Source organism: Saccostrea cucullata, unplaced genomic scaffold (genome assembly GCF_032062105.1).
Source record: "Saccostrea cucullata isolate Sc308-1 unplaced genomic scaffold, CSIRO_AGI_Scuc_v1 ctg446, whole genome shotgun sequence".
In the NCBI taxonomy this organism is placed as follows: domain Eukaryota; kingdom Metazoa; phylum Mollusca; class Bivalvia; order Ostreida; family Ostreidae; genus Saccostrea; species Saccostrea cuccullata.
In genome coordinates, this window is record NW_026932574.1 from 77,805 (window position 1) to 100,770 (window position 22,966).

The 22,966-nt window shown below is 33.5% G+C and overlaps 1 protein-coding gene across 2 annotated transcripts; it reads right to left on the reverse strand.

Moving 5' to 3' along the window:
• Nucleotides 1–203: 203 nt before the first annotated feature.
• On the reverse strand, nucleotides 204–18,242 carry LOC134235431 (insulin-degrading enzyme-like). 2 transcript variants are annotated; one of them, XM_062717563.1, is made up of 27 exons: nucleotides 18,068–18,242; nucleotides 13,432–13,610; nucleotides 13,025–13,101; nucleotides 12,768–12,794; nucleotides 12,554–12,657; nucleotides 12,218–12,387; nucleotides 11,898–12,020; nucleotides 11,004–11,116; nucleotides 10,717–10,806; nucleotides 10,502–10,574; nucleotides 10,178–10,270; nucleotides 9,869–10,041; nucleotides 9,486–9,589; nucleotides 9,266–9,368; nucleotides 7,869–7,964; nucleotides 7,622–7,731; nucleotides 7,188–7,332; nucleotides 6,780–6,890; nucleotides 6,303–6,423; nucleotides 4,734–4,825; nucleotides 4,365–4,476; nucleotides 3,943–4,110; nucleotides 3,354–3,478; nucleotides 2,823–2,970; nucleotides 2,129–2,190; nucleotides 1,672–1,812; nucleotides 204–1,297 (listed from the first exon to the last, which is right to left on the reverse strand). In XM_062717563.1, the coding sequence occupies exons 1-27, from the start codon at nucleotides 18,169–18,171 to the stop codon at nucleotides 1,196–1,198; spliced, it is 3,066 nt and encodes a 1,021-aa protein (XP_062573547.1). In that variant the 5' UTR covers nucleotides 18,172–18,242; the 3' UTR covers nucleotides 204–1,195. The 2 variants fall into 2 exon arrangements, with proteins under 2 accessions (XP_062573547.1, XP_062573548.1); XM_062717564.1 differs by lacking the exons at nucleotides 13,432–13,610; nucleotides 18,068–18,242 and having other exon boundaries at nucleotides 12,768–12,796; nucleotides 13,026–13,102.
• Nucleotides 18,243–22,966: the final 4,724 nt, after the last annotated feature.

Below are 22,966 nucleotides of genomic sequence, written 5' to 3' on the forward strand. Positions count from 1 at the left end.
TCAAACATTTACAATGTTACCGTAAAAGCACAGAATACTATAAAACCTGGCCTGGCCCCTTTTGGCCTGGCCCATAAGTTGGACAGATCTGGCTCCAAACCAAACAGAATTCTGATCAAATGATTATAGTATTAATTAGTTTTTTATCCCTTTCTCAAAGCATGCATATTAATTCTCTTAAATAAAACAAAGAAAACAATCCATTAACGATTCAGATGCTCTTTTATTTACATAAACAGAAGACAAAAAAAATTGTTGTATATATATTTAACAGTAATTTTCACTATACATCAATCATTGTCGAATGATTACACAGATTAGGACTGTAGTTCATATAACAGGTGAAAAGGATAAATGTGTACAAGCCTGAAACCATTACTGCAGATGTGGATATTTATGGAAGCGGGTAATATATAATTTTTTTGCTAAATACTCAAAATGAGACATTCTGCATAAATAATATAAAATTTTTGTATCACATTCTTAAAACCCTTCAACTTGAGTTAAAACATCAACAACACGAAATTACTACCCACACATTATCTTTTTTATTGGATCTGTGTCTAAAATAACTAAAACAGTTCCATATTTAAAACTGCTACATAAGGTTTGTAAGTATACGCATTTTTTTCAATAGAATTTGAAATACATAAAATGTTAAATGTTTACAAGCCATGAGCATAATTTCTTCACAAATACCAGTTTGGTTACTATAATATACAATTATGTGTACTTAATTCATAAGCACCTGAAAATGCCCTTTGATAATAATACTTAGAATAAGATATTGTGTATACACTTTTAAGGCTTATAGAAAAGTGCCAGGGACAAAAAATTTTGTTAAGAATACTTGTAAATTGCTATATTGAATAAGTTTATGATATGTTCTAAAACCACCAGGGAATGAACGAATTAATCATGAGAGTATTCACTTAAATCATGTATTACTATATAAACATAACTTTGTTCTAAGCTTAAGATCACTATTTTTCATATTTGTATCCTGAGCTATGGAAATCAAAAACAATCAACAGAAATAATCTGCCAGGAAAACTAACTATGGGTCACTGCAACAAGATTTACAATCAAAATACATGAAATGCTTAGAAAAGTGTCCATATTTTACAATTAAAACAGGGAATTGATAGATTAAAATGAAGAAAGACTTGGTATATGGTATTGACAGTCCTGCTCTTTATAACTTTGATTTGGCTTTTCTGATATCTATGAATGGTTTGGGAAGGGGGTACAAACCCAAGTGCCTCTTGAAATCTGCAATATCATCCACAACAGTGGGCTGCAAGAGAAAAATATAAAGAAATCAAAATATCCTGATAAGAATTTGTTAAGATTGAATAGAATGTAAAATTTATTTTAAGGTCGTGGGTTCGATCCTTGGCCACAACAGACCGAACTAAATAACAAAAATAGCTTCCAACTGTTCATTTGCCAAGTGCTTGGCACTTTGAAGTGAAAAAGGTGTGGTATTTATTGGATGAGACCTTAAAAACAAGGCCCTTATGTCACGGCAGGCGTTGGCATGATAAAGAATGGCCCTGAGTGCCAAGTAGAGGTCTAAATTTGAAGCCTTCACAAGTATTTTATGTCTATACATGAGTGAAAAATTTATCAAACGGGACATTAAACACCATACAGTCAATCTAATATTACCTTTGGTAGATTAGGAGGTACAGGTAAGAGGTCAATTCCATTGCCATTGGTGTTTGGTTCATCTGTACTGAGTTCTTCTGTGGCTGGCGAAATGTGGATGCTGAGCTTGTGCCTTTGTGGGGCATCTACAGCTATGAAATCCTACAACACAGGCAAACAGTTACTTTAAACACCATAGTGTAAAATTTGATTGATTAAACCTGATATCTTAACACAATTACATTGAAAAAGTAAGAGATACAGCAGGTGCTACCATTTAAAGCATGTGCATATAGTTAAATGTTTAATGCTAATTTGCAGTTGTCCAATGAATTCTTGGGTAATACATTTGTAAATAATGATATGACAAAGTAAATTTGTGAAATAGGATACATAGATTTTAATGGAAAGAAAAAAGACCAAATTTTCAGCATACAAAGTTCTTTCTCAATGAAATAATCTCTTTTCATATCAATACCTTGAAAAACTTCATCAAACTGTCCTTCTTAATTGTCTTCAGACATGCAACTTCTATGTCATCTGCAACAAAAGATAAACAAATACTAAAATGCTCATACATGTACATACAGTGTATACTTAGCACAAAGGTAGTCAGTCAAGTCAAAAGTTTCCCAGAAACAAGCTGGCTACACTTGTGGGATATGTATTTCCTTTTGGTATTTTCAAAAGCCTTTTATAGGTAAACTTCATTTATTGAAACTTGAGATGTAACATCCCATTCAAAGAGGCAAACAAACTATTCCTGTAGGACCCTTCAAGTCTACTGATTCAGTTTATCTAACTGATATGACTGTATACATTATCTGAATTCCTTTTACATAGGAATGCTTTGTGATAAGTTGAATTTAGAAGAGTGGTTCTCAGTGGAAAAATGTGAAAGTCGTAAAGATGTACAGATGGATGGAAAGGAAGGATCTGAACAACAGGTGATCAGAAAAACTTTCATCAGCTTATATATAGATTAGGTGAACTAAAATTCAAACTTGCTTACTTACTTGTGCCTGCTACCCCTTCTGAGGCAAAGGCCACTTACAAGATTCCTCCAGGACCCTCTATCATGTGCAATGCTTTCTATTTATCTAAACTTCTTAAATTCAAACTACATGTATGTACAAAAAAATGTCAAACATAGAAATACGTCTAATTTATACCTCTGTCAAAGTTGTATGTGTTGGACAGTATCTCTGACCAGTATTTAGTGTTCTGTCCGTTGATCTTCTTTGGTTTGTCCATTCGTTTAGTGACCAGGGCATTGACGTGTTTGTTATATTCCTCCTCACTCATGTTTTGGATAACGGTCTTCAAGAAAAAAATGTCCGAAATTAGTTTGAAAGAATGATTGAAATAAATGATGGAAAGAAAATTATAAGATTGTGATGAAGATTGTACATGTATTTACATGTATTTTAAAGAGTCAATTTCCAGTGATTTTTTACCCTCTTGAAATTCTTTCATGATAAGATAAAAAATAAAGAATTCAAATTTAATAAATCAAACATGGAATAAAAGACTGGATTACATGTAATTGCTGCATTGTCTATATGTGCTTAGTTTTGAATAAATTATGTAAAAAAAAGAAAGCATAAACATATTTGTCCACAACAAAATATTGTCTGTGGAGACTTCAATTTTATAACAACATAATGAGGTTGAACAGAAATTTTCTGTTAAAAGACACTTACATCCATGTGGTTTAAAAAGGCTTCCACCCTGTCATCCACATACTGTGGCGGTCTGTCTGATTGAATTATAACCCGTAGACCTTGGACTCCACGAGCTCTCCGTACACCACTGAACACAATGTAACCTGTTGTGAAAATGCGATGGCATTCAATGTACAATATTCAATACAGAGTAAACGTTTTTTTCACAGCATTACTTCAACAAAAGATCAAATGTTATTGGGTTTTATTTTAAAAATTTTCATCATAATATTGAAGAGTGACTTAGCCCTGTGTTTCTGAGAGACAGAGCTTTTCTGGTTTTCATATGTTTAGATTGATTCTTAAGCTCTGTAATTTTACTGATTTTTTTAACTATTGTGGAATTTATTTAAATTCGTGGGGGCCAATGTTCATGGGTAAGCAAACTTTTGTTGGTTCGTAGGGACATAATTTCGTGGGTAACTCATATCTACAGAAGATTCAATAGATAAATATGTATATAAAATAAATGTTCTTGGGGATGTAAATTCGTGGATAAGGGTGACCCACGAAATCCACAAACATTGGTCCCCCGCGAACATTGATGATTCTACAGTATCACTCTTACCTAATTGTTCCTTTGTTCTGAGGATGTCGAAGCAGGGTTCCCCCACGATCTGTACCAGTAGCTCCAGTAACATATTGGGCAGTGTGTCCTGCATGCCACACTGATAATAAATGGCTATAGAGCTGCTCTTATGTACTTTGTTGTCTGTGTGATATAGGTAATAACAACCTACAAGGAGACACAGTTAATGTAAATTGTAAGAAATCATTCATCCACTGAATTCCACTGCAAAAAAATAATTATCATAAAAGTATAAAGTTTATCTACATGTTAACAAACTAAATCAGTATTGTAATTTCGTATTTCCTCCTTATATCAGCTTCTTTCCCTCTTTTTTTTTTTTTAAATTCAAATAAATATTTTGGACTACTGTCAATGTGCATGTTTTGCAAATATAATGTTTTATACAAAGAAATACTGACCATCTGGAATCTGGACTTCTCTGTATCTCTTGTACTGACTTGGTAACAACTCTCTGGTACCACACTTTTCTGACAGAATTTTCTCTGTCATATCTATGATGTCTTTGGATTGCTACAATAAAAAAATTTTTCATACATTTCGAATTCTTAACAAAAACTGTATTAAAACTGTTATTTTTACAGTAAAACATAGTTAAAAGAACACACTTCTAATGAATTGATACTTATAGCGAGGTGATTTTTATTTCCCATGACTTTAATATAAGGATAAAATAAATATACGGTCAAAACAAAGCTAAATCATACATCCTTGGCACTTTGTAATAAGAATGTTTTTACTGTATTTAGAAGTCTCTTTGCGTGACTGACCTGCTTTGTCACATTGCCGTAGATTAAGGCTTCAATGAATAACTGGGACAACAGCTCTGGTATAAAGGCCTGCAATTTCTCCACTGTCACATCTGAAAAATTGTTATCAGCAATACAGTTCCATAAATATTTTCAAAAAATTAAGAAATTAAAACAAAGTTGAAAGAACAACAGAAATATGATTGTAGTGTAAAATTGCTGTTTTTGATCTAATTATATTATACAATATTTTCACATCAATTGAAAATGTCATAAAAACAAGAGGCCCAGGGGCCACATCGCTCACCTGAGCAAATCGGGTAGGAAAAAGCACAAATCAGATCATAACTGAAAAGTTTACTGAAGGGGGAGGGGGAGGGGGGGGGGGGGGGGGGCGCTTGAATTTTAATACTACTTGAGAATGCCTTCATATTAATACAGGATATAGCTTTGCTTTTCTTGATAAAAAGATTTGTTTAAAAACATTTTCTTCCTATATATAACTTCATAAAAATTTGAATTTGATTCCCCATTGTTTCCGTCCCTAACCCAAAGGGCCATGATTTGAATAATTTAAATCTTCAATACATGAGGATGCTTACATATCAATATGACTAAACAAAGCTTTTCTGTTCTTGGGATTTTTCCCTTTAATTGGCTTTATTTTTCTTCACTACCCGAAAATGCTTCCATGTAAATACTACTATCACTAATCATGGCTTTGCTATTCTTGAGAAGGAGATTTTTTTAAATATATTTTTATGAATGTAAAACTTGGATCCCCAATTGCAACCACACCCAATCCCTGGAAGTTATGATTTGAACAAACTTGAATCTACACTACATGAGGATGATTCCATATAAATATCACTTATCATGGCTTTGAAGTACTTGAGAAGAAGATTTTAAAAGATTTCCCTAAATATTCCAATATAAAACTTTGATCAGCCATTTTGGCCCCACCCTACCCCCGGGGGTCATGATTTGAATAAATTTGAATCTACACTACCTAAGGATGATTCCACATGAGTTTCATCTTTCTTGGCCCAGTGGTTCTTGAGAAGAAGATTTTTTAAAAATGCCATTAATTTTTCACTAATTCATAATTATCTCCCCTTGGAAGAGGGTATGGCCCTTCATTTGAATAAACTGGAATCCCCTTCACCTAAGTATACTTTGTGGCAAGTTTGGTTAAAATTGGCCCAGTGGTTCTTGAGAAGAAGATGAAAATGTGAAAAGTTTATGACGACAACAACGACGACAACAGACAACGGACAAATTTTGATCAGAAAAGCTCACTTGAGCCTTTGGCTCAGGTGAGCTAATAAAGATATAAAAGAGGAATGTTAATAAATCTGTAATGAAAAGTTCTATGTAGAGTTTTAAAAAATTCTGAAAGTTCAATGATTGTGGCTTATTCAACCCCCCCCCCCCAAGAAAAATGGGGGGATCTTGATTTGAAATCACTAAGGTATCTGAAGATACCATTGAGCACTTTGAGAGCTATCTCTACAATAAATACAATATGTGTATAGTAATTTGGAGGCGACCTTTCTGTGACCTAATTTTACTTTTGTGACCTAATTTTACCTGCGGCAGACTGCAGTAGCTCAGCCTTGGTCCACTGAATCTCAGCCATCAGATTATTGGTGTAGTAGACAGAATGTTGATAGGGTTCCTCAGCAAAGAAATTACGGAGCCCTCTTATATACTGTGGAGAAAAACACAAGAGTAAGGGACACAAGTCCTCCAAATATGTGTTTAAAATAAGTTACCTTTATCTTTCTAAAGGCAAATTGAGCATAAATTTATTATAAACTTAAATACAATTGTACACTATGTGAAATTTAATCTAAAATGCAAATTATACAAATTTTAACCTTAAATGCAAATTATATAAACTTTAACCTTATATGCAAATAATGTGAACTTTAACCTTCAATGGTAATGCACAATATTTGTACATTCTTCTAATCATAATGAATCAGATATCTGGGTTTTTATCAAATTCTAAGGTAACTGAAATCCATTATTTGTTTCTTTTTCAAACTTATTGTATATTTTTACCATTTCTTTATGAATTTCAAATCTCTTTGGATCCACTTTGAAGTCAGTGAGTTTCTCCAAGATCTTCCTCAGAAGAATGGGCTGTTTTTCATGGTAACCTTTCACTTGAAGCTGAAAAGGAGTACAATATTGTTTATGAGTTTATTACTATGTTCCAGTCTGTATTCACATTTTTGTCTTTTAATACTGTAAATCTCTCTTTTTTTGGGAGAACTTTATTTTCACATAATTACGCAAAACAATGTACTTACAAAAAATTTGATTCTTGCTTATATTAGTATTCCTTGACATTAAATTGAGCAAGGACCACATTTCGTGAAATTTTTGACCCACTAATAAGGAGTAAATGACCATCTTGCTAAAATAAGGTGTCGCAAAATTAAGTGATCTACAGTACGCTGTACTTACCACCATGCCCCATATTGTACTCATTAAGTCGTAACTTAATCCCGCCAGCTCAGCGTCGTAGGCGTACTCATTAAGGGCGTCCTTAAATAGCTCGGTGAACAAGGCGGACATGTTGGCATGTAGAGGGTCAATGTATGCAATGGGACTGAAATATGCAATATGTAACTTTAAAATTTATTTACTTTTGATGCAAAGGCTAAGGATACGAAAAAAAAGTATTTAAAAAATTGCTAACTAGGGAAAAGACCAACATAAACAACATCTGATACAATATTAATTATGAAATGTTAAAAGCGAGAGAGCAATTAAACAAAAAGAAGAAGAAGCATAAAGTACACATATAAAAATTTTTTTTGATTTATTCAATGTTTTTTTTTGACATTGATATTTTACCTTAAGAAACAGAGGGGAAAAAAATTTTTTTAAGATTTTACCTTGAAATGTCAAAGTTTATACAAGCTTTGGGCAGTAGGAATTTATCATCCTGTCTGAACCATAGCCTGGTCAGACCAGTTTCTTTAACCATCTCTGGCAAAGGAGAACACTATAAGAAAAAAAATTAGATATGTGAGGCATATAGGTACGTTTTTTACCTGAGTTTTCGGTCTACAGCACTAATGTTTGAGGTTTGATGACCACACTTTAACGTTTAATAAGCTTTTTTTTTTTTCATTAACTTACATCTTTTTCTCTAGGCACAAGATCAAAATTTGTTGGAATGAACTCATTTCTGGGTGGCAAATGAAGATTTTCACCTAATCCACAATTCTTCCATTTCTGTGAATACAAAAGATATGGCAACATTTAGAATTTTATCAGTTTCATATCTTGAACCTGCCTGATCGAATGACCTATGATCAAGGTCTTGACACACCTTTAGGTCATGGCAATCTTTGTGTTGAAAATTGAGAACCAGATACAAATTTTAACACTTTTTGTAGATGTAAAGTTGAACTTGGTGAAATGATGTACATATTTTGGTTTAAGGTTATGACACTACAGTAAAATTTGTCTAATCCGGACTCTGTGTACTCCGGATTTTTGTCCATTCCGTCTATAAATTTTAGTCCCATGCACTTCTTTAACAAATTCATTAGAAAAAATTCTGTGTAATCCGGATACTGTCTATTCTGTATTCCGAACGGCCATACTGGTCCCAACTGCTCATAATTAACGGTAATTATTTCCTCTAATCCGGCCACACCTGAGTTACTTCAAAGCAATTAACACCTTTTGTGGTGGATTCGATAAACTGTGTTTACATTAGCAGTGCCATGAAACGAGCTGAGTGAAACGCGGCGGTGACACAGCCCAGTTGAAAAAAAATTACTAGTATATGATTGAATTACAATTAAAAAATAATAATTTTGTTTTAACTCGATCCTTTCACCACATTATAACAAAAAAATAAATATGTACGCGATTTACAAATAAATATATAAATCGGGATCGAAAATCGGACGCATTTCAAAATGGCGCCACAATACTGTAGGGGAAGACATAATTTTTTACATAAAAATTAAAAGTTCAATTTAATAATTAGCACATCGTAAATAATTGTGCATTACTCTTTTTACATTGAATGAGCTCTTTGACAAGCGAAACGTGATTCGCTTGATATATAGTAGGCCTATATTGCGCGTGCCTGTAAATTTTGATGTAGGTTACATTTCACCCGACTTTCAAACTTCGTGAAAAACAAGAAAATACAGTAAGTCATAAGAGACTATTTTATAATTTCTAGACTCCAAAATATTGATTGATTTCATCATTTAATTATATTTCATATCATGTATAATAATGAACTTGTAAAGTAACAACGAAATTTTCAAAGTAATGTTTTCCTGCATTTTTCCTGCACTCCGGATTCTGTCTAAACCGGCCAAATTTTATGGAACGGGCGGTAGCCGGTTTGGACAAATTATACTGTATCAGTAATCTTTGTATAAAGTATGAGCTTCATTACAAGAATGGGCATGACATAAAACACACATTTTTCTAAAGGCATACCTGCATTTTCTCACCTAAAAGAATGCATGTCATAATTTTCTCCATTGACTGAATGATATAAAACACACCTGAAGTTTTTCCTCTGGAATGTCCTCCACTTTATAGTCAGTGCCGTACCATTTCTCCTTCTGGTCAACTACGTCAGCAAACTTCTTAGCAACCACTCCAATCCTACGAAAAAAATATAATGTCAAAACTGCCTTTAAATTCCAATGAAATGGTATTAAAGCATTGTTATATACCATGAAATTAAAATTGTCTTCAGTGAAGTCTTTACAGAAAACTGACCTCATGGTCTCTGGAACCAGTTTATCAAGCACCATGGTGATAAGGTCAGGTCTGTATTCTGTCAACAGATATGAGCCACTCAGAATCTCAGGGAGGGGATATTTCTAAAAAAAAAATTACAAAAAAGTTACTAAAACAAATGGAGAGCTAATGTTAAAGCCCTGCTGGAAAAAGATAAAGGTTGAAGACAAAGTAAGTAAATAATAACAGATATGAGCCACTCAGAATCTCAGGGAGGGGGCATTTCTTGAAAAAAAAACAAGGTAATTACTCAAACAAGGAGAGCTACTGTTAAGGCCCTAGTCCCCTGCTGGAAGGGGTGGGGGTTGAGGACAAAGTAAGTAAATACTTTGTTTTCATCTGACCTCATTTTTAATTCTTACCTGTGTTCTCCTTGCTAAGAAGGATGTGTAATTGATTGGCATTTCCTTGTCCTTGAACTTGAAGATCATGTCTGAGAGCTGCTGACATTCTTTGTACACCCATTCCTGGGGACCTTCTTTCCTCAGCATTTCTATGTACTGGAACATCTTCAGCAAAATGTCATCTACATGCTCTACAAAGAAAATTCACCTTTATCACAACTAAGAAACTTCTTTAAAATCCCGAGTACAGTACAACATTAGTACAAATATCTCAAATATTGATTCTAAAATACCAGGGTCAAATGAAAAAGCAATTTTAATACAGACCAAGTCCTTCTTCAGACAAATCAAAGTCGATCCTGAAGAACATAAAACCATTGGCTCCATCTGTCTGACCTCCACAGAGGGAGTTCACCCAACCTATAAATAGTAACTGTATGTTAATTACATCACAGAGGGGATTCACCTAACCTATAAATAGTAACTGTATGTTAACTAAATCAAAGAGGGAGTTCACCCATCATATAAATAGTATTTATGTTATAGGAAAAAGTTTTTAGTGTACCATACCTGCATGTGATGTAATTGTAATTTGATTTTTTGTGGAAGCTTTATTTTATGTATTATTTTATTGCAGTGCAGCAATCTGACCTTTTTGTTTGAGTTCTGACAACAGACTTCCTTGTCCTTCATGTCCAATCAAATGACCCAGTATATGTCCCGGCTAAAATAAATTCAATATCAAAATCAGTCTCATTATAAAAGGTTGTTTTTATTGGTCTTACTTCAAACAGTTAAATATTATAAGAGCTTGTTTGAAACAAAAAAGATTTTTTTCCCCAAAAGTTAATTTGCCTAACTCTTACATTTGAGGCGTAGTAATCTGAGAGGTCAGGAATGGTCCATGAGACAGAAAGGTTCCTTAAATCCTTCACAGGCACCGCATAACAGATTTTCTACAAAATGACAAGACCTTTTATTATACCTCATATTCCTTTTAATTTTCAAAGTATTTTCCCTTAAAATTTTTTAGAAATCTATTTAAACAGATTTACACTGTATATGTATTGATGAGGCAACGGTGTATCCATGCTAATCACACGTTTTAAGACTCTCTTACAGGAAAACTTTGACAATGTGTATGTTTACTGACTTTGACGTGCTCTGGACCATAGGGACCCTCTGCCCAGGAAGGAATGTCCACAGATTTATTGGCCACAGGTTCAAACAGTGGCAATATCATCTCCGATAACTCATCCAAAGATTCTGGAAGAAAACAATGCCATACTATATATATAATACTTCATCCTTGGAAACACTTTATTTTCCTTGTCTACAAAGTCTGGTAACTTTTTTCAGCAAAAAAATGCATATTTATCAAAAACTTACACCAATTCCAATACTCTTTAGAAATGATGGGAGTGTAAGCATAAACATTAACAAGATGCGCTTGTGAAACACTATGCACCTGGCAGCAACAAAGTTCCAAAAAGCTATTTTAAGCATATACGTCACAGTCAAGGTCAAAAGGTCATGACCTTGGTGAAATTTGAAAGAACTTAATTAGTGGAGTATGCATATTAAATATGAAGTCTCTAACTCTCACATTTTAAAAGTAAAGGCGAAAGTTCAAAAAAGCTATTTTTAGCATATATGTCAAGGTCAAGATCACAAGGTCATTGAACTTGGTGTCGTTTAAAAGAGCTTAATTAGTGGAGTGTGCATACAAAATATGAAGTCTCTATCTCTCACCATTCAAAAGTTATAGTGAAGGTTAAAGTTGACAACAGACAGACAGATAAACAGACAGACAGGACAAAAACAATATACGCATCGATCTATTGATCCGGATGCATAAAAATTTGCATTAACCTAAACAGCTCAAGACATTATGAATTAAATAATCATTGCAATCTGAATATACTCAAATAAAATCAAGCACTGAGAAAAAAAGTAAAAGAAAATTTGGTATACATTCAATAAAGCCAGGAATTCTCTTTGTTTTAAGTTTCATTATTTCACTCTGTTATACAGAAGACTTTCATACCTTTTCCTAGCACTGCCAGAGACATGATGTTGGAGGAATAATACTGGGAATGAAACTTCAGAAGCTCATCTCTCGTGTTCAGTCCCTTGGATTTAGGAATGGTATCCAAAGTCTCCTTGTTACCTGAGGATTATAAACAGAATCTCTTTAACTTGAATTCAACAGGACAAAAGTACTTCCAAGATCTCAAGATATTTCAGATACCAAGTTCAATATACAAAAAGAAAAAAAAGTTGGGGCTTCTGACTCCTAGCATTCAAGATATCAGTGTTTGAGATAACAAAACTCAGCTGTGTATCAAAAACACAACTTCCATTTACCTGTTCCATACTTGGTGTAATCATGATCGGGATTACCCAGGGACCTGTCCAACATGTTGAACCTCCAGGGATCTTGCTGTAAATTCTTGTCGTTCTCTGAGTTGACAGCATTTACCTCTCTATCAGTGGCAGAGGGTGTAAACAATGGGCACAAGAAAAACTGGGCAAATCTGTAAACATGAATCAACGCCATGGTTTAAATATTCCAGAGCCTTCAGCTCATCAAAAAGATACATTTTTTCCCTCACAAATAACACAGCATTAGGTGTATTTACTAATCTTACAAATTAAGTCAGGAATCTAAAATTTTAAAGATTTGTATTTATTTGTAATTACCTGTCTAGAGCCCCTGATAAGTTTTCTGGTCTGACGTCAAAGAAATAATTTGTATTCTCTGATGAAGTATAGGCATTTGACATCCCTCCATGCTCACTCAAAAACTAAAAGAAAATTCAGAACCTGATGTAATGTATTAATTTATTAGCATGATTTTTTTAATAAGCTTGGATCTGTTTTTTCTGATAAGTCATATCATAAATAGAAAACTTACTTTGTTATATGCATTCTCTTCTTCATACTGAAAAATAACATAACATGTTATTGTAAGAAATTAACATCTGTGAGTAAACCACAACTTTTCTCAGATTATCAAGCTTTAATAGAATCACCATAACAACATTGGCAGGAAGCAGATCTTAAATATCATTACCCTATAAAAGTTGAGTTGAATTTATTTCTTCAGTGGATTGCTTACATTTTCAAAAGCTAAATTTCTTTTTAGAAATCTGACCTGCCCTTCTTACATACCTTTTTTGTTCCCAGAAACAGCATATGTTCACAGAAGTGAGCCAGACCTGGTAGATCTTTAGGGTCCTTCATGAAACCTAGAATGGATACACAATCACTACATATTATGTCATTTTAATCATATCGAAGTTCTTGTAAATCTACATGTATATACTAGTATATAGTACTTTTGTGCAGTAAATGCTTACTGGGGTCCTTAATTTTTCATAAAACATCTTGCATGCATGTACAAAACAATCTTAATTGTGAATATTTTGAACTTTGCAAAGTGAGATATCTGTAGAGATATCCGATACCCTAGATATAAAAGCTGATTATTGAATTCACAACTGTATTAAGCTGACATGACCTTCAGAGGTTGAAATTCCAAAGGTTACAGTAACAAAGGTCAAAAGATAAATACTGACCTACATGGACGTCTAGGGCTGCTGAAGATTTATCCGTTTCTGGGTCACTGACGAGAATGACTTTCATCCCATTTTTCAATGTCATTGCCCGGTAGAGTCGCTTGTCACCAGCAGACCGAATTATGTCTGAATGTTCGACGATTTGCGCAGCACGTTGAGTGGCCATGGCAGAAAGTGATCTATTTATAAATCAAATGCAATACATCAAATCTAAAATCTGCATATTTCCCTACTTATTGTAATGAAAAGAAGTAAATTAGATTTTGGAACTAACTTTAGGTTTCAGCGGACTTGACAGTGAGTTTGTCTCTGGTTAGTTAGGTTAGTAAAGATCTGGAAGTGAAATTTTTACTATAATGTTAATATAATATGTTAAGATTTTGAAAATAAATCAAATACCCCAATACTCTAGTTATATATGAATCAAAATGGATACTGTAAAATTAATAGTTGAACATGTTGAAACATAAATTAGACTAGCAATTGTTCAAAATCTGCTCATTATTCCACGTCAATCTATTATTGTTTAATGCAAAGTTTTAACATTTTTTTTACTAATCAACTAAATCAGGATAGTAAAAAGCAGCAATTTGATTGGCAATAGCACATAGGCATCGGGGGGGGGGGGGGGGGGGGGGGGGGGGCTTAGCCTCCGCCCCTACTTTTTTATTGCAAATATTAACATAATATAGGCACTGAAAATTGGGGGGTTTCTTTGTTGGTTTAGCCCCCCCCTTTCAATTAGCCACCCCACTTTCAATTTGCTTTTGACGCCTATGCAGCATATATAAAGTAAAAATTGTTCAGTCTCTTTATAGAGAAGTTAAATTGCAATATTGGAGTAAACTGTAGTAAACCTTAAACATTTGGAAAGAATTGAAAAAAGACTACTATAATAGAAAACAAAACAACATTGTTCATTGAAATCAAAAACCGATATAAAATTAAGATTTAATGTATCTTAGTAGAACTTAGTGTTTGAAGGAATTGCATCACATTTTATATCTAAATGTTTTAGAGTAGTCAGTACCCTGGTTTTATTGGGTAGACAGACTACTCGGCCCAACGACACCTCGGCCCGTGCTAGTTGACATCTCGGCCCTGACAGGTCGGCTCAAAATCATTGATATCTCGGCCCATACCGAAGACTGCTCGGCCCATTAGGAATAACATTAAATTTAGTTTGATTAAATAGTTTAATTTTTATACTTCGTATTTTCTATGTCATGGTTATGTAAATGTATACTATGTATATTTAATCACTATACGTTTACTTATAAATGTACAATAATTTCAGTATTTCAGTATTTTCTAACAAGCCACGGCACAGCATCAAATTACAATCCGTTGATTTGGAGATAACAGGTCTATTTATTTATTTACTTTGTTGTTTATTACAATGTAACATTATACATTATTAATATATTTATTAGCCATTTTAAAAAAATGTTTGGTTGCCCTCTCCCGACTGACTGATGAATTGACTTATAATTATGTGTAAACCAATAGGTCTACACAGAAGTTTATGTCCTGGTCCAAAAGATAATTGTTTATTTTTTATATATATATTTTACTGTTTACTTTTAAAAAATCATATTTTTTTTTCAAATCAATTCAATAAAATATCCACAATGGTTTCTTAAAGGAACTTTTTATTAAGATGAATGATTAAGTCTCCCAATTATGGCTTCTCGTAATTAACTCCTCATAGCACATGCATAGTCACCACCCCCTATACACGCGCTCTAAAGGATGCACTGCGTCTTCTTGTTTGTTTAATGATTAGCACTTAATGGATTGTCTCTCTTTAATTACCGTCAATTTGCCGTCTTGGAAGATTGCAAATGTATCAAATTAATTTTCTTTTGCATTTCATAGATATATAACAGCATAAATTATAAATATATTGAATAAAAATAATATAATTCTGTTTGGACCGAGGTGTCTTTTATGTGAGCCGAGGTGTCTGCAAATTTGGGCCGAGCCGTCGTAGCCGAGGTGTCAATGGGCCGAGGTATCGTTGGGCCGAGCAGTCTGACATTCTTTTATTGTGTCTGTATAATATAATTTGTACTGAAGAATTAGTTGATAAAATCTGAAACATACACTGTCACTTTTTTTTACTTTGGCTCAATGGACAGGTCAAGTCCAAAGACTATTTCTACCTACGTAGCTATTAATAGCTACCTAGGTATTTAAAGCTACCCAAAGTAGCTATTTTTTTCCTACTTTTTATATTTTCTGCATTTTGCGGCCAAAAGACCAAACGGCGCAACATGTTGAATATCATATTTATTGATACAGTCACACTAATGATGGATACGATAGAATTTTGGCCAAAAAATGATTACTTCCTGAATCAGCAATTTCCATTAGTTTCTATGCAAAATTGATAATATACGAAGCGGTACCTCGAATTACCGAAATGCCCCTGATTTACTGAAATGCCCATGGAAATTACCGAAATGCCCCCTAAAACTACCGAAATGCCCTTTAAAACCTTAAATACTTTGATTAATATGAAAGGTAGTGAGTTTATTATATATACTTTAAACTCAGAAATTAAAAAAAAAATTACAGATGTGTTTTTTGTTCAAAAAGGTGTGTTTATCTAAGAGAGATAACTCTGGTATTTGTAGTTGATCTATCTCAATGCAATATTCGAAAAAGAACTACATTATTGTTTCAAATTTTATATTACTGTCGAAGATTTGTTTTTTTTTTTAATACGTGAATATAATTTTTGTAATGCTTACTCATCGATCATTTATATCACTTATTTAAAATTCGTTGCTAAATCTCGAGAAAAAAAGATCGTTCGTTGCCGGTTAGTTAATACCTAGCTAATGCTACGCAACTTAATATTTAATCAAAATATTTTTTGATATATTTGTTAACAGTTAAATTATTTTATCAAAATGAACACACATGCACAATATCGACATATTAATCCGATTTGAGGAAAACTGTACACTTATATATATTTATAAATTTTTGAAACAAATGAAAAGCAATTTAATTAATTTTGTTTTCATATTAGCAGACCTATTTTCTGAATGATGTCAATTTACATGCCAAATAATTTAAATTTACTAATGTAAACTTTTATGTTTAATATGCTATATAAGCATTTCATAGTTCTGTTTATTTAGTGTATAAATTTTACAACTCTGAACCCCAGGGGTTTAGTCTCCCCTGCTGCATACACCACTGTTAACTTTGATTGTGTACTGTTATCCATTCAAAGACATGGTTTAAACTAGATCTAAAACAAGTTCCTATCTTTCGTTATATAAATCAGATTTCCCGCGATGATCGAAAACGAAAGTAGAGATTGCCACATGGCTTGGTCAATCGAGTGATTTCTATTGACTTTATTGATAACATTGTGAACTCCTGTGCTTTTATAGACGATGTCAAACGGTTTCATCTAATTTTAATAGCTGTATCTCCTTTTTCATGGCAATGATGTTGACTAAATTTATCGTGACCAATGTAATCACTGGTAATCTTGAGTGCTGTTGTCGTTGTCAAATTCGTGCTTGAAATCTATGTACACATATAGGTACTAAAAAAAGCGTTTGTATGCTTCCGAGTCAAATCACGCGACATCTAACGAGATTTTATGAGAGTGGCTTCAAAAATGGATACCCAAGCGAACCAAAAATACTTAAGACGCAACTTTTGTAGAAAAGCGGTAGATTTCTGAATTAAATCGGTAGGCGGGAGATGGAGTGAAAAAGCGGTAGACTCCCGCCTAAATCGGTAGAGTTAACATGTATGTAAAATGCCTATTAGAATATAATTCAAGGGGCATTTCGGTAGTTTTAGGGGGCATTTCGGTAATTTCCAGGGGCATTTCGGTAATTCGGGTTACCCTATACGAGGTAATCATTTTTTGGCCAAATTTTTGTCATATCCATCATCAGCTAGTGTGACTGTATCAAGAAATTTTGTGCTCACCATGTTGCGCCGTTCCTGCATTTGGCCACAAAATGCAAGTAAAGCAGAAAGTAGGTAAAAATAGCTACTTTGGGTAGCTTTAAATACCTAGGTAGCTATTAATAGCTACGTAGGTAGAAATAGTCTTTGGACTGGACCTGATGGAAGCAATATTTAATTTTTTTTTTTTGCTTGAAATATGAAGTGAATTAAGAATAGTTTGATGAATATATAGCCTGTCACATGTTTTAGCAAATACAACAGAGTTGCTAGTCTCTGTTAGTTATGTCTCTGGCTGTTAAATTTAAACAATGATAAATGCATTAATCATTATTGATTTTTTCAAAATTATGTACACGCTGTAAATTTTCTGTCTAAATTTACAGCAACGCAATATGTCAAACACCATATTTCTGAAAATACAGCGTTATGGAAATTTCAGGATTTTTTGGTAAATATTTTTTTGAAAAGCAATGGGTGCGAATGAGGCGCATTCGAATTTCCTCTGATCCCATGTCATCGCTTACAGCATGAACAACATTAATTTATTACTCCAATGACAGTACGGAAAGGAACAATAACTGGTATAATATCACTTTAAATACTAAAACTTACTAGTTATGGGATAATTTTGCTGTAAAACGGGTTCTTATGCAATCTCTATAAAGTGTTATATCACAGCAGCTGAGCTCACCTATAAGTTGCTTGCGAATGCGATGGTGAAAACAGGGGAGAAAACGTGAGTTTTCTTGCAGATGGTGAAATAAATCTAAGAAAGGAAGAAGCTCTAGAAAACATTGACGTATCCTTTTTCGACCGCTAGCATCTGGTGGAGACTCTTTTCCAAAGGGCACTCTTCTTTGTCAAGAAACAAAAAATGTGATGATGAACTTTTTCTGCTTATCGAGCCCGACTTGAATTTTACGAGACATGGACCCGATTTCAACAAATATAAAAAAAAATATTCACCTGACAATTGTTATTGAGAGACGAAGAATTCTGTTGATCGTGGTTTAAAGATCAAAATAAACTTTGTAGCTAATATTAAAAAAGGACATAATTTAAAAAGTGATTTAAAAGTAAAAAACAGTAAATTCGGTAGTAAAGGAGCTATTTGCTCTTTGTCATGACAGTAAATTAGGGGAAAATCTATTGACAATTCAGTGTGTAAATAATAGCCTAATAATTTGTAAGAAAATTTTTTTCAATCAGCATTTAATTCAATAATAGATTGTATTTGCTTAAAAGGCCATTGTGTCGACCATAGAACTTATGAAATTACAACTTTTAACGAGACTGCTGATATTCTTGCTTCATCAACTTGTTTGTCAATCATCATAATGTACCTCGTTTTACAAATTGTTCATAGGTAGAGCATGCTCTTGCGTATCGAATTAACTCAGATACATAAACTCCGTACGCAGGTGACACAGGCGTCGGAAGCAATTTGAAGGGGGGGACTAATTGAAAGGGGGGGGGGCTAAAACAACAAAAAAGGTAATCCACAATTTTCAATACCTATATAATGTAAGCCCCCGGTCCCGACGCCTATGGGTGAGTAAGTAAGTAAGTATTTCCAATTTTGGGCTCAGAATTAGGCCATATAAAAGCATAAGTAACAAAATAAAGAGTGCAATTTCTAAACGATAGTCAAACAATTAATGAACATTAATGATGATAAGAATACACATACATGTATTTCTCATGATAAATCAACTTCTCTTCTTTTAAAACAGTTATGAATGTAATCTGGTAAAAAAAAAAATATGTGATAACATTATCATTTTCATTACTCGTAAGCCATGTAAACTTGTTTCTTTTAGATAAACTTGATAAATTCTTACAGGTCGTATTTATAGTCTTTAAAAATGTTTTTTCGAAAGTCCTGATATGCTGAACAATCAAATAAAAAATGTATATCATCTTATACACAATCAGACTTGCAGATAGTATGTATATTGCTGCATAAGTAAGAGGGGGGTTGACGATTGAAAAGAAAAAGTCATCAAGTTTATCATAAAGCTTTGTTGTTAGATTACCATAAACGTCCTTTTCTAGTAAAATATTCAAATAACCTAATAGTACCGACATAAGAATCGAAATAAGCATTGTTAATTGACAATACGCCATCGATATATGTAAAATTCGAGTTAACTGAAGGTAACAACAAGTGTTTTCTTTTTCATACATAGATCCTACAATATTTTTAACATATTCTGCTTCAAATGAATACAAGAATATAGGTCTTTAAATATTAATGGGCGCATTGGTACTTACGTAAATTCCAGCAGATCGTTGAAGGACCTGATCTCGAAAAACCACATAGATATTGTCAATCAGAAACTCAAGCATCTATTTAATATCAACTTCAGAGTACATTTAACATTAACGGGTTGTGAGCATATTTCAAGCTCACTAGTCCATTCAAACTATACAATCCAGGAGCAAAGCAAACACGGACCTTAGAGGTTGGACCAGGTGCCATGGAGGTAAGAGCATCCTTTGATGACCGGTTACACTCAATGAATGCTCCTTGTCATGGTCGGAAAAAAAAGACTAAGAATCCGTAGACATTTCAGAGTATAAAAAGGCATAACAGTCAGCATTTGACTTAAATATTTTGTATCTGCTGATCGAAAAGAAATATTTTATCGACCATAGAACTTCCGAAATGATGACTGTAATTTAAACGAGACGTATTATTGATATTCTTCTTTCAACTTGTTTGTCTTGCTTCGTTTTAGAATTTGTTCGTTTTTAGGTTACTACTAGTAAAACATCCAGATATGGAAAAGGTGTTTCGGACTCTATCTTTTATTTTAAGCTTACGATTGGATGAATCAATTTAAGTCTAAACGAGTCTTATGTATGAAAGTAATAATTGCTAATTGACAAAACACCATGAGTGTTTTTCTAAACAAAATAGTTTTTAAACAAAAATGACTAACGGGTAAGGTTCCATTTCCAATAATAAAACAAAAAAACAGATGTAAATGATGACAAAAAAGCTTGAACTTGAATTAAAAATGGCGAAGTGTTGAAAAGTCGTACGTTTTTATGTCGTTCATTTTAAAATTGTGTGATAACAAGTTATCTAAAACTTCATAGGTATTTTTTTAAGTATCCATATCTGATTCACATCACTTCTTGAATACTAGTATATTGTTGTAGAATACACCTAAAGTTTCCTTTCACTGCTGTTAATATTTTAGTGGGGATCAAAGGGGTTTGATTACATTGAATGGAACATATAGAGATAATGAACAGAATTCAAGATCAAAAATCCATAAAACAATACAAAATAGGAGCAGAGCAAACACAGACCTCCAAAACATCAGAGGTGGATCGGGTGCCATGGAGGAGTGAGCATCCCCTGCCGACCGGTCACACCCGCCGCGTGTTCATTGTCATGATCGGGAAATAACGGAAAAATCTGTCGTCAATGCAGTGTATAAATAATGGCCTAACAATTCGTATGAAAAACATCAGTCAGCATTTGACTCAATGATAAATTATACTTGCTGACAAGGTCATGATATCGACAAAAGAACTTATGAAATGATGACTTTTAACGAGAATCCTGATATTCTTGCTTCACCAACTTGTTTGTCAATAATGTATTTCGTTTTAGAAATCGTTCATCCGTAGATAATGATCTTGCGTATCGAATCAACTGAGATATACAAACTCCGTATGCAGGTGATGAAGGTATATTGCTGCATAAGTAAGGACGTTGAAGAATAAAAAGTTAAAGTCATCACGTTTATCATAGAACTTGGTTGTTATTTTTTCAAGTAAAATATCCAGATATGAAACAGATGTGTCACACTCTATAGTATCTTTTATATCAAGCTCACCGGTATATATCGTGTCGACATAAGAATGGAAATTACCAATTGTTAATTGACAATACGTCTTCTATATATATCTAAATATCAAGTTGAAGGCCACAACATCTTTTTTTAAGCATAAGATTCTGGACAAATTGAACCCTCTTCAAACATAATAAAAATTTATACATTTTGTTTGCAAGGATTACTATGAAGTTTAGAAATCTAGTAAAGGTATGGTAACTAAAATTCATTTTGATTGTTGGGAATACATGTATTTAAAATAATGATGTATGATTTTGAAGATTTTTTTTTCTTTACAAAGATGGTTATGGGTATATGTTGGATTTCCATATGAAGAATTTAATTCCAGTTCTAATTTACAACCGAATAATGAGCCTTTCAAACAAAGACAAAGTTATAACCCCCTTTTTTAGCTGGGACCAGCTGATCGTGAAATCTGTCGTATTCTTTTTTGTACATCAGATCAGCATCCGAAGAAAGTCTGGTAGTGTGCATGGTGTGCAAGTGAGGTATATGGAGATAACGAACAGTTTTCAAGCTCAAACATATATTAATGCAATTTATGGAAAAAGCAAACATGGAGCCATAAAACATAAGAGATGGGATCAGGTACCATAGAGTAGAGAGCATCCCTTACCAACCGGTCACACCCGCCGTGTGTGTGTGTGTGTGTGTGTGAGGGTGTGTGTGTGTGTGTGAGTGTGTGTGTGTGTGAGGGTGTGTGTGTGTGTGTGTGTGTGTGTGTGTGTGTGTGCTCCTTGTCATGATCGGGAAATGACGGGGAAATCCTTCGACAATTTAGTACATACTCACAGTAGATATTAATGGTATGACAATTAGTATGGAAATGTCCATAGGATGTGACTAGCTTGTATTTGCTGACAGGATGGATATGAAACATGGTTCCAGGGTCATAAACTTTACAAGAGCTTACTTTTGATCTCAATCTCAATTTTCCACAATAAACTTCTTTTGTAAAAGATTAGACTGAGGTCAAAAGAGATTTCGTCTGAGTTTTTGTTTTTTGACCCCAAAGCCTGCTCCTAAAGCTTTGACCTGCTTTTTTCTCTGGAAAACACTGGCTAAAAATTTTCGAGTTTTGCATCTCTCTTATAAAGCTTCTTGGCTCTTTTCTGATCACCGCGACACTTTTGATAAGATAATCTAAGCAAAGAAAATTAAACCCACATACATGGAAAATGTGTTTTGCAAAGTGTAATTAGAAAAGAACCGAGCAGTCGTACAAGTTAGAAGCAAAATCCGGAAAAAACTACGAAAAATAAGATCGATCAACTGTATCGTCTCCTTTTTATTTGTTTCTATTCAAAGCGCATAAAAGTATAATCAAAGTTTAGTTTGTTAGGATTATGTATTGTATTAGTAACACAAACAAACGGACAAAGTTCCTTTTACTCCCATCGTCGAGGGTATCTGAAGAGAAAAATACGAAGAATGATGTGTATATTAAGAATCTAAATTTCTCTTCTTATTATAGTAGGTATTATATAGTATTATAAGTAGGGGGTGCCCTGTATACGAAACAAGTGCCTGTGTGCAAAGAACACAAAAGGATATGATGTTAAGAAAGGGATGCATCCGTTACTAGTATCCTGTATTTTGTTATCCTTTCACTTTTCTAAGCTGTGAACAAGAGCTTGTCATAAAAGAATGGACACCCAGAAACCATATTCCATCGATCTTTAAAAGAAGCATTTATATAAATATAGTCAAACCTTTCG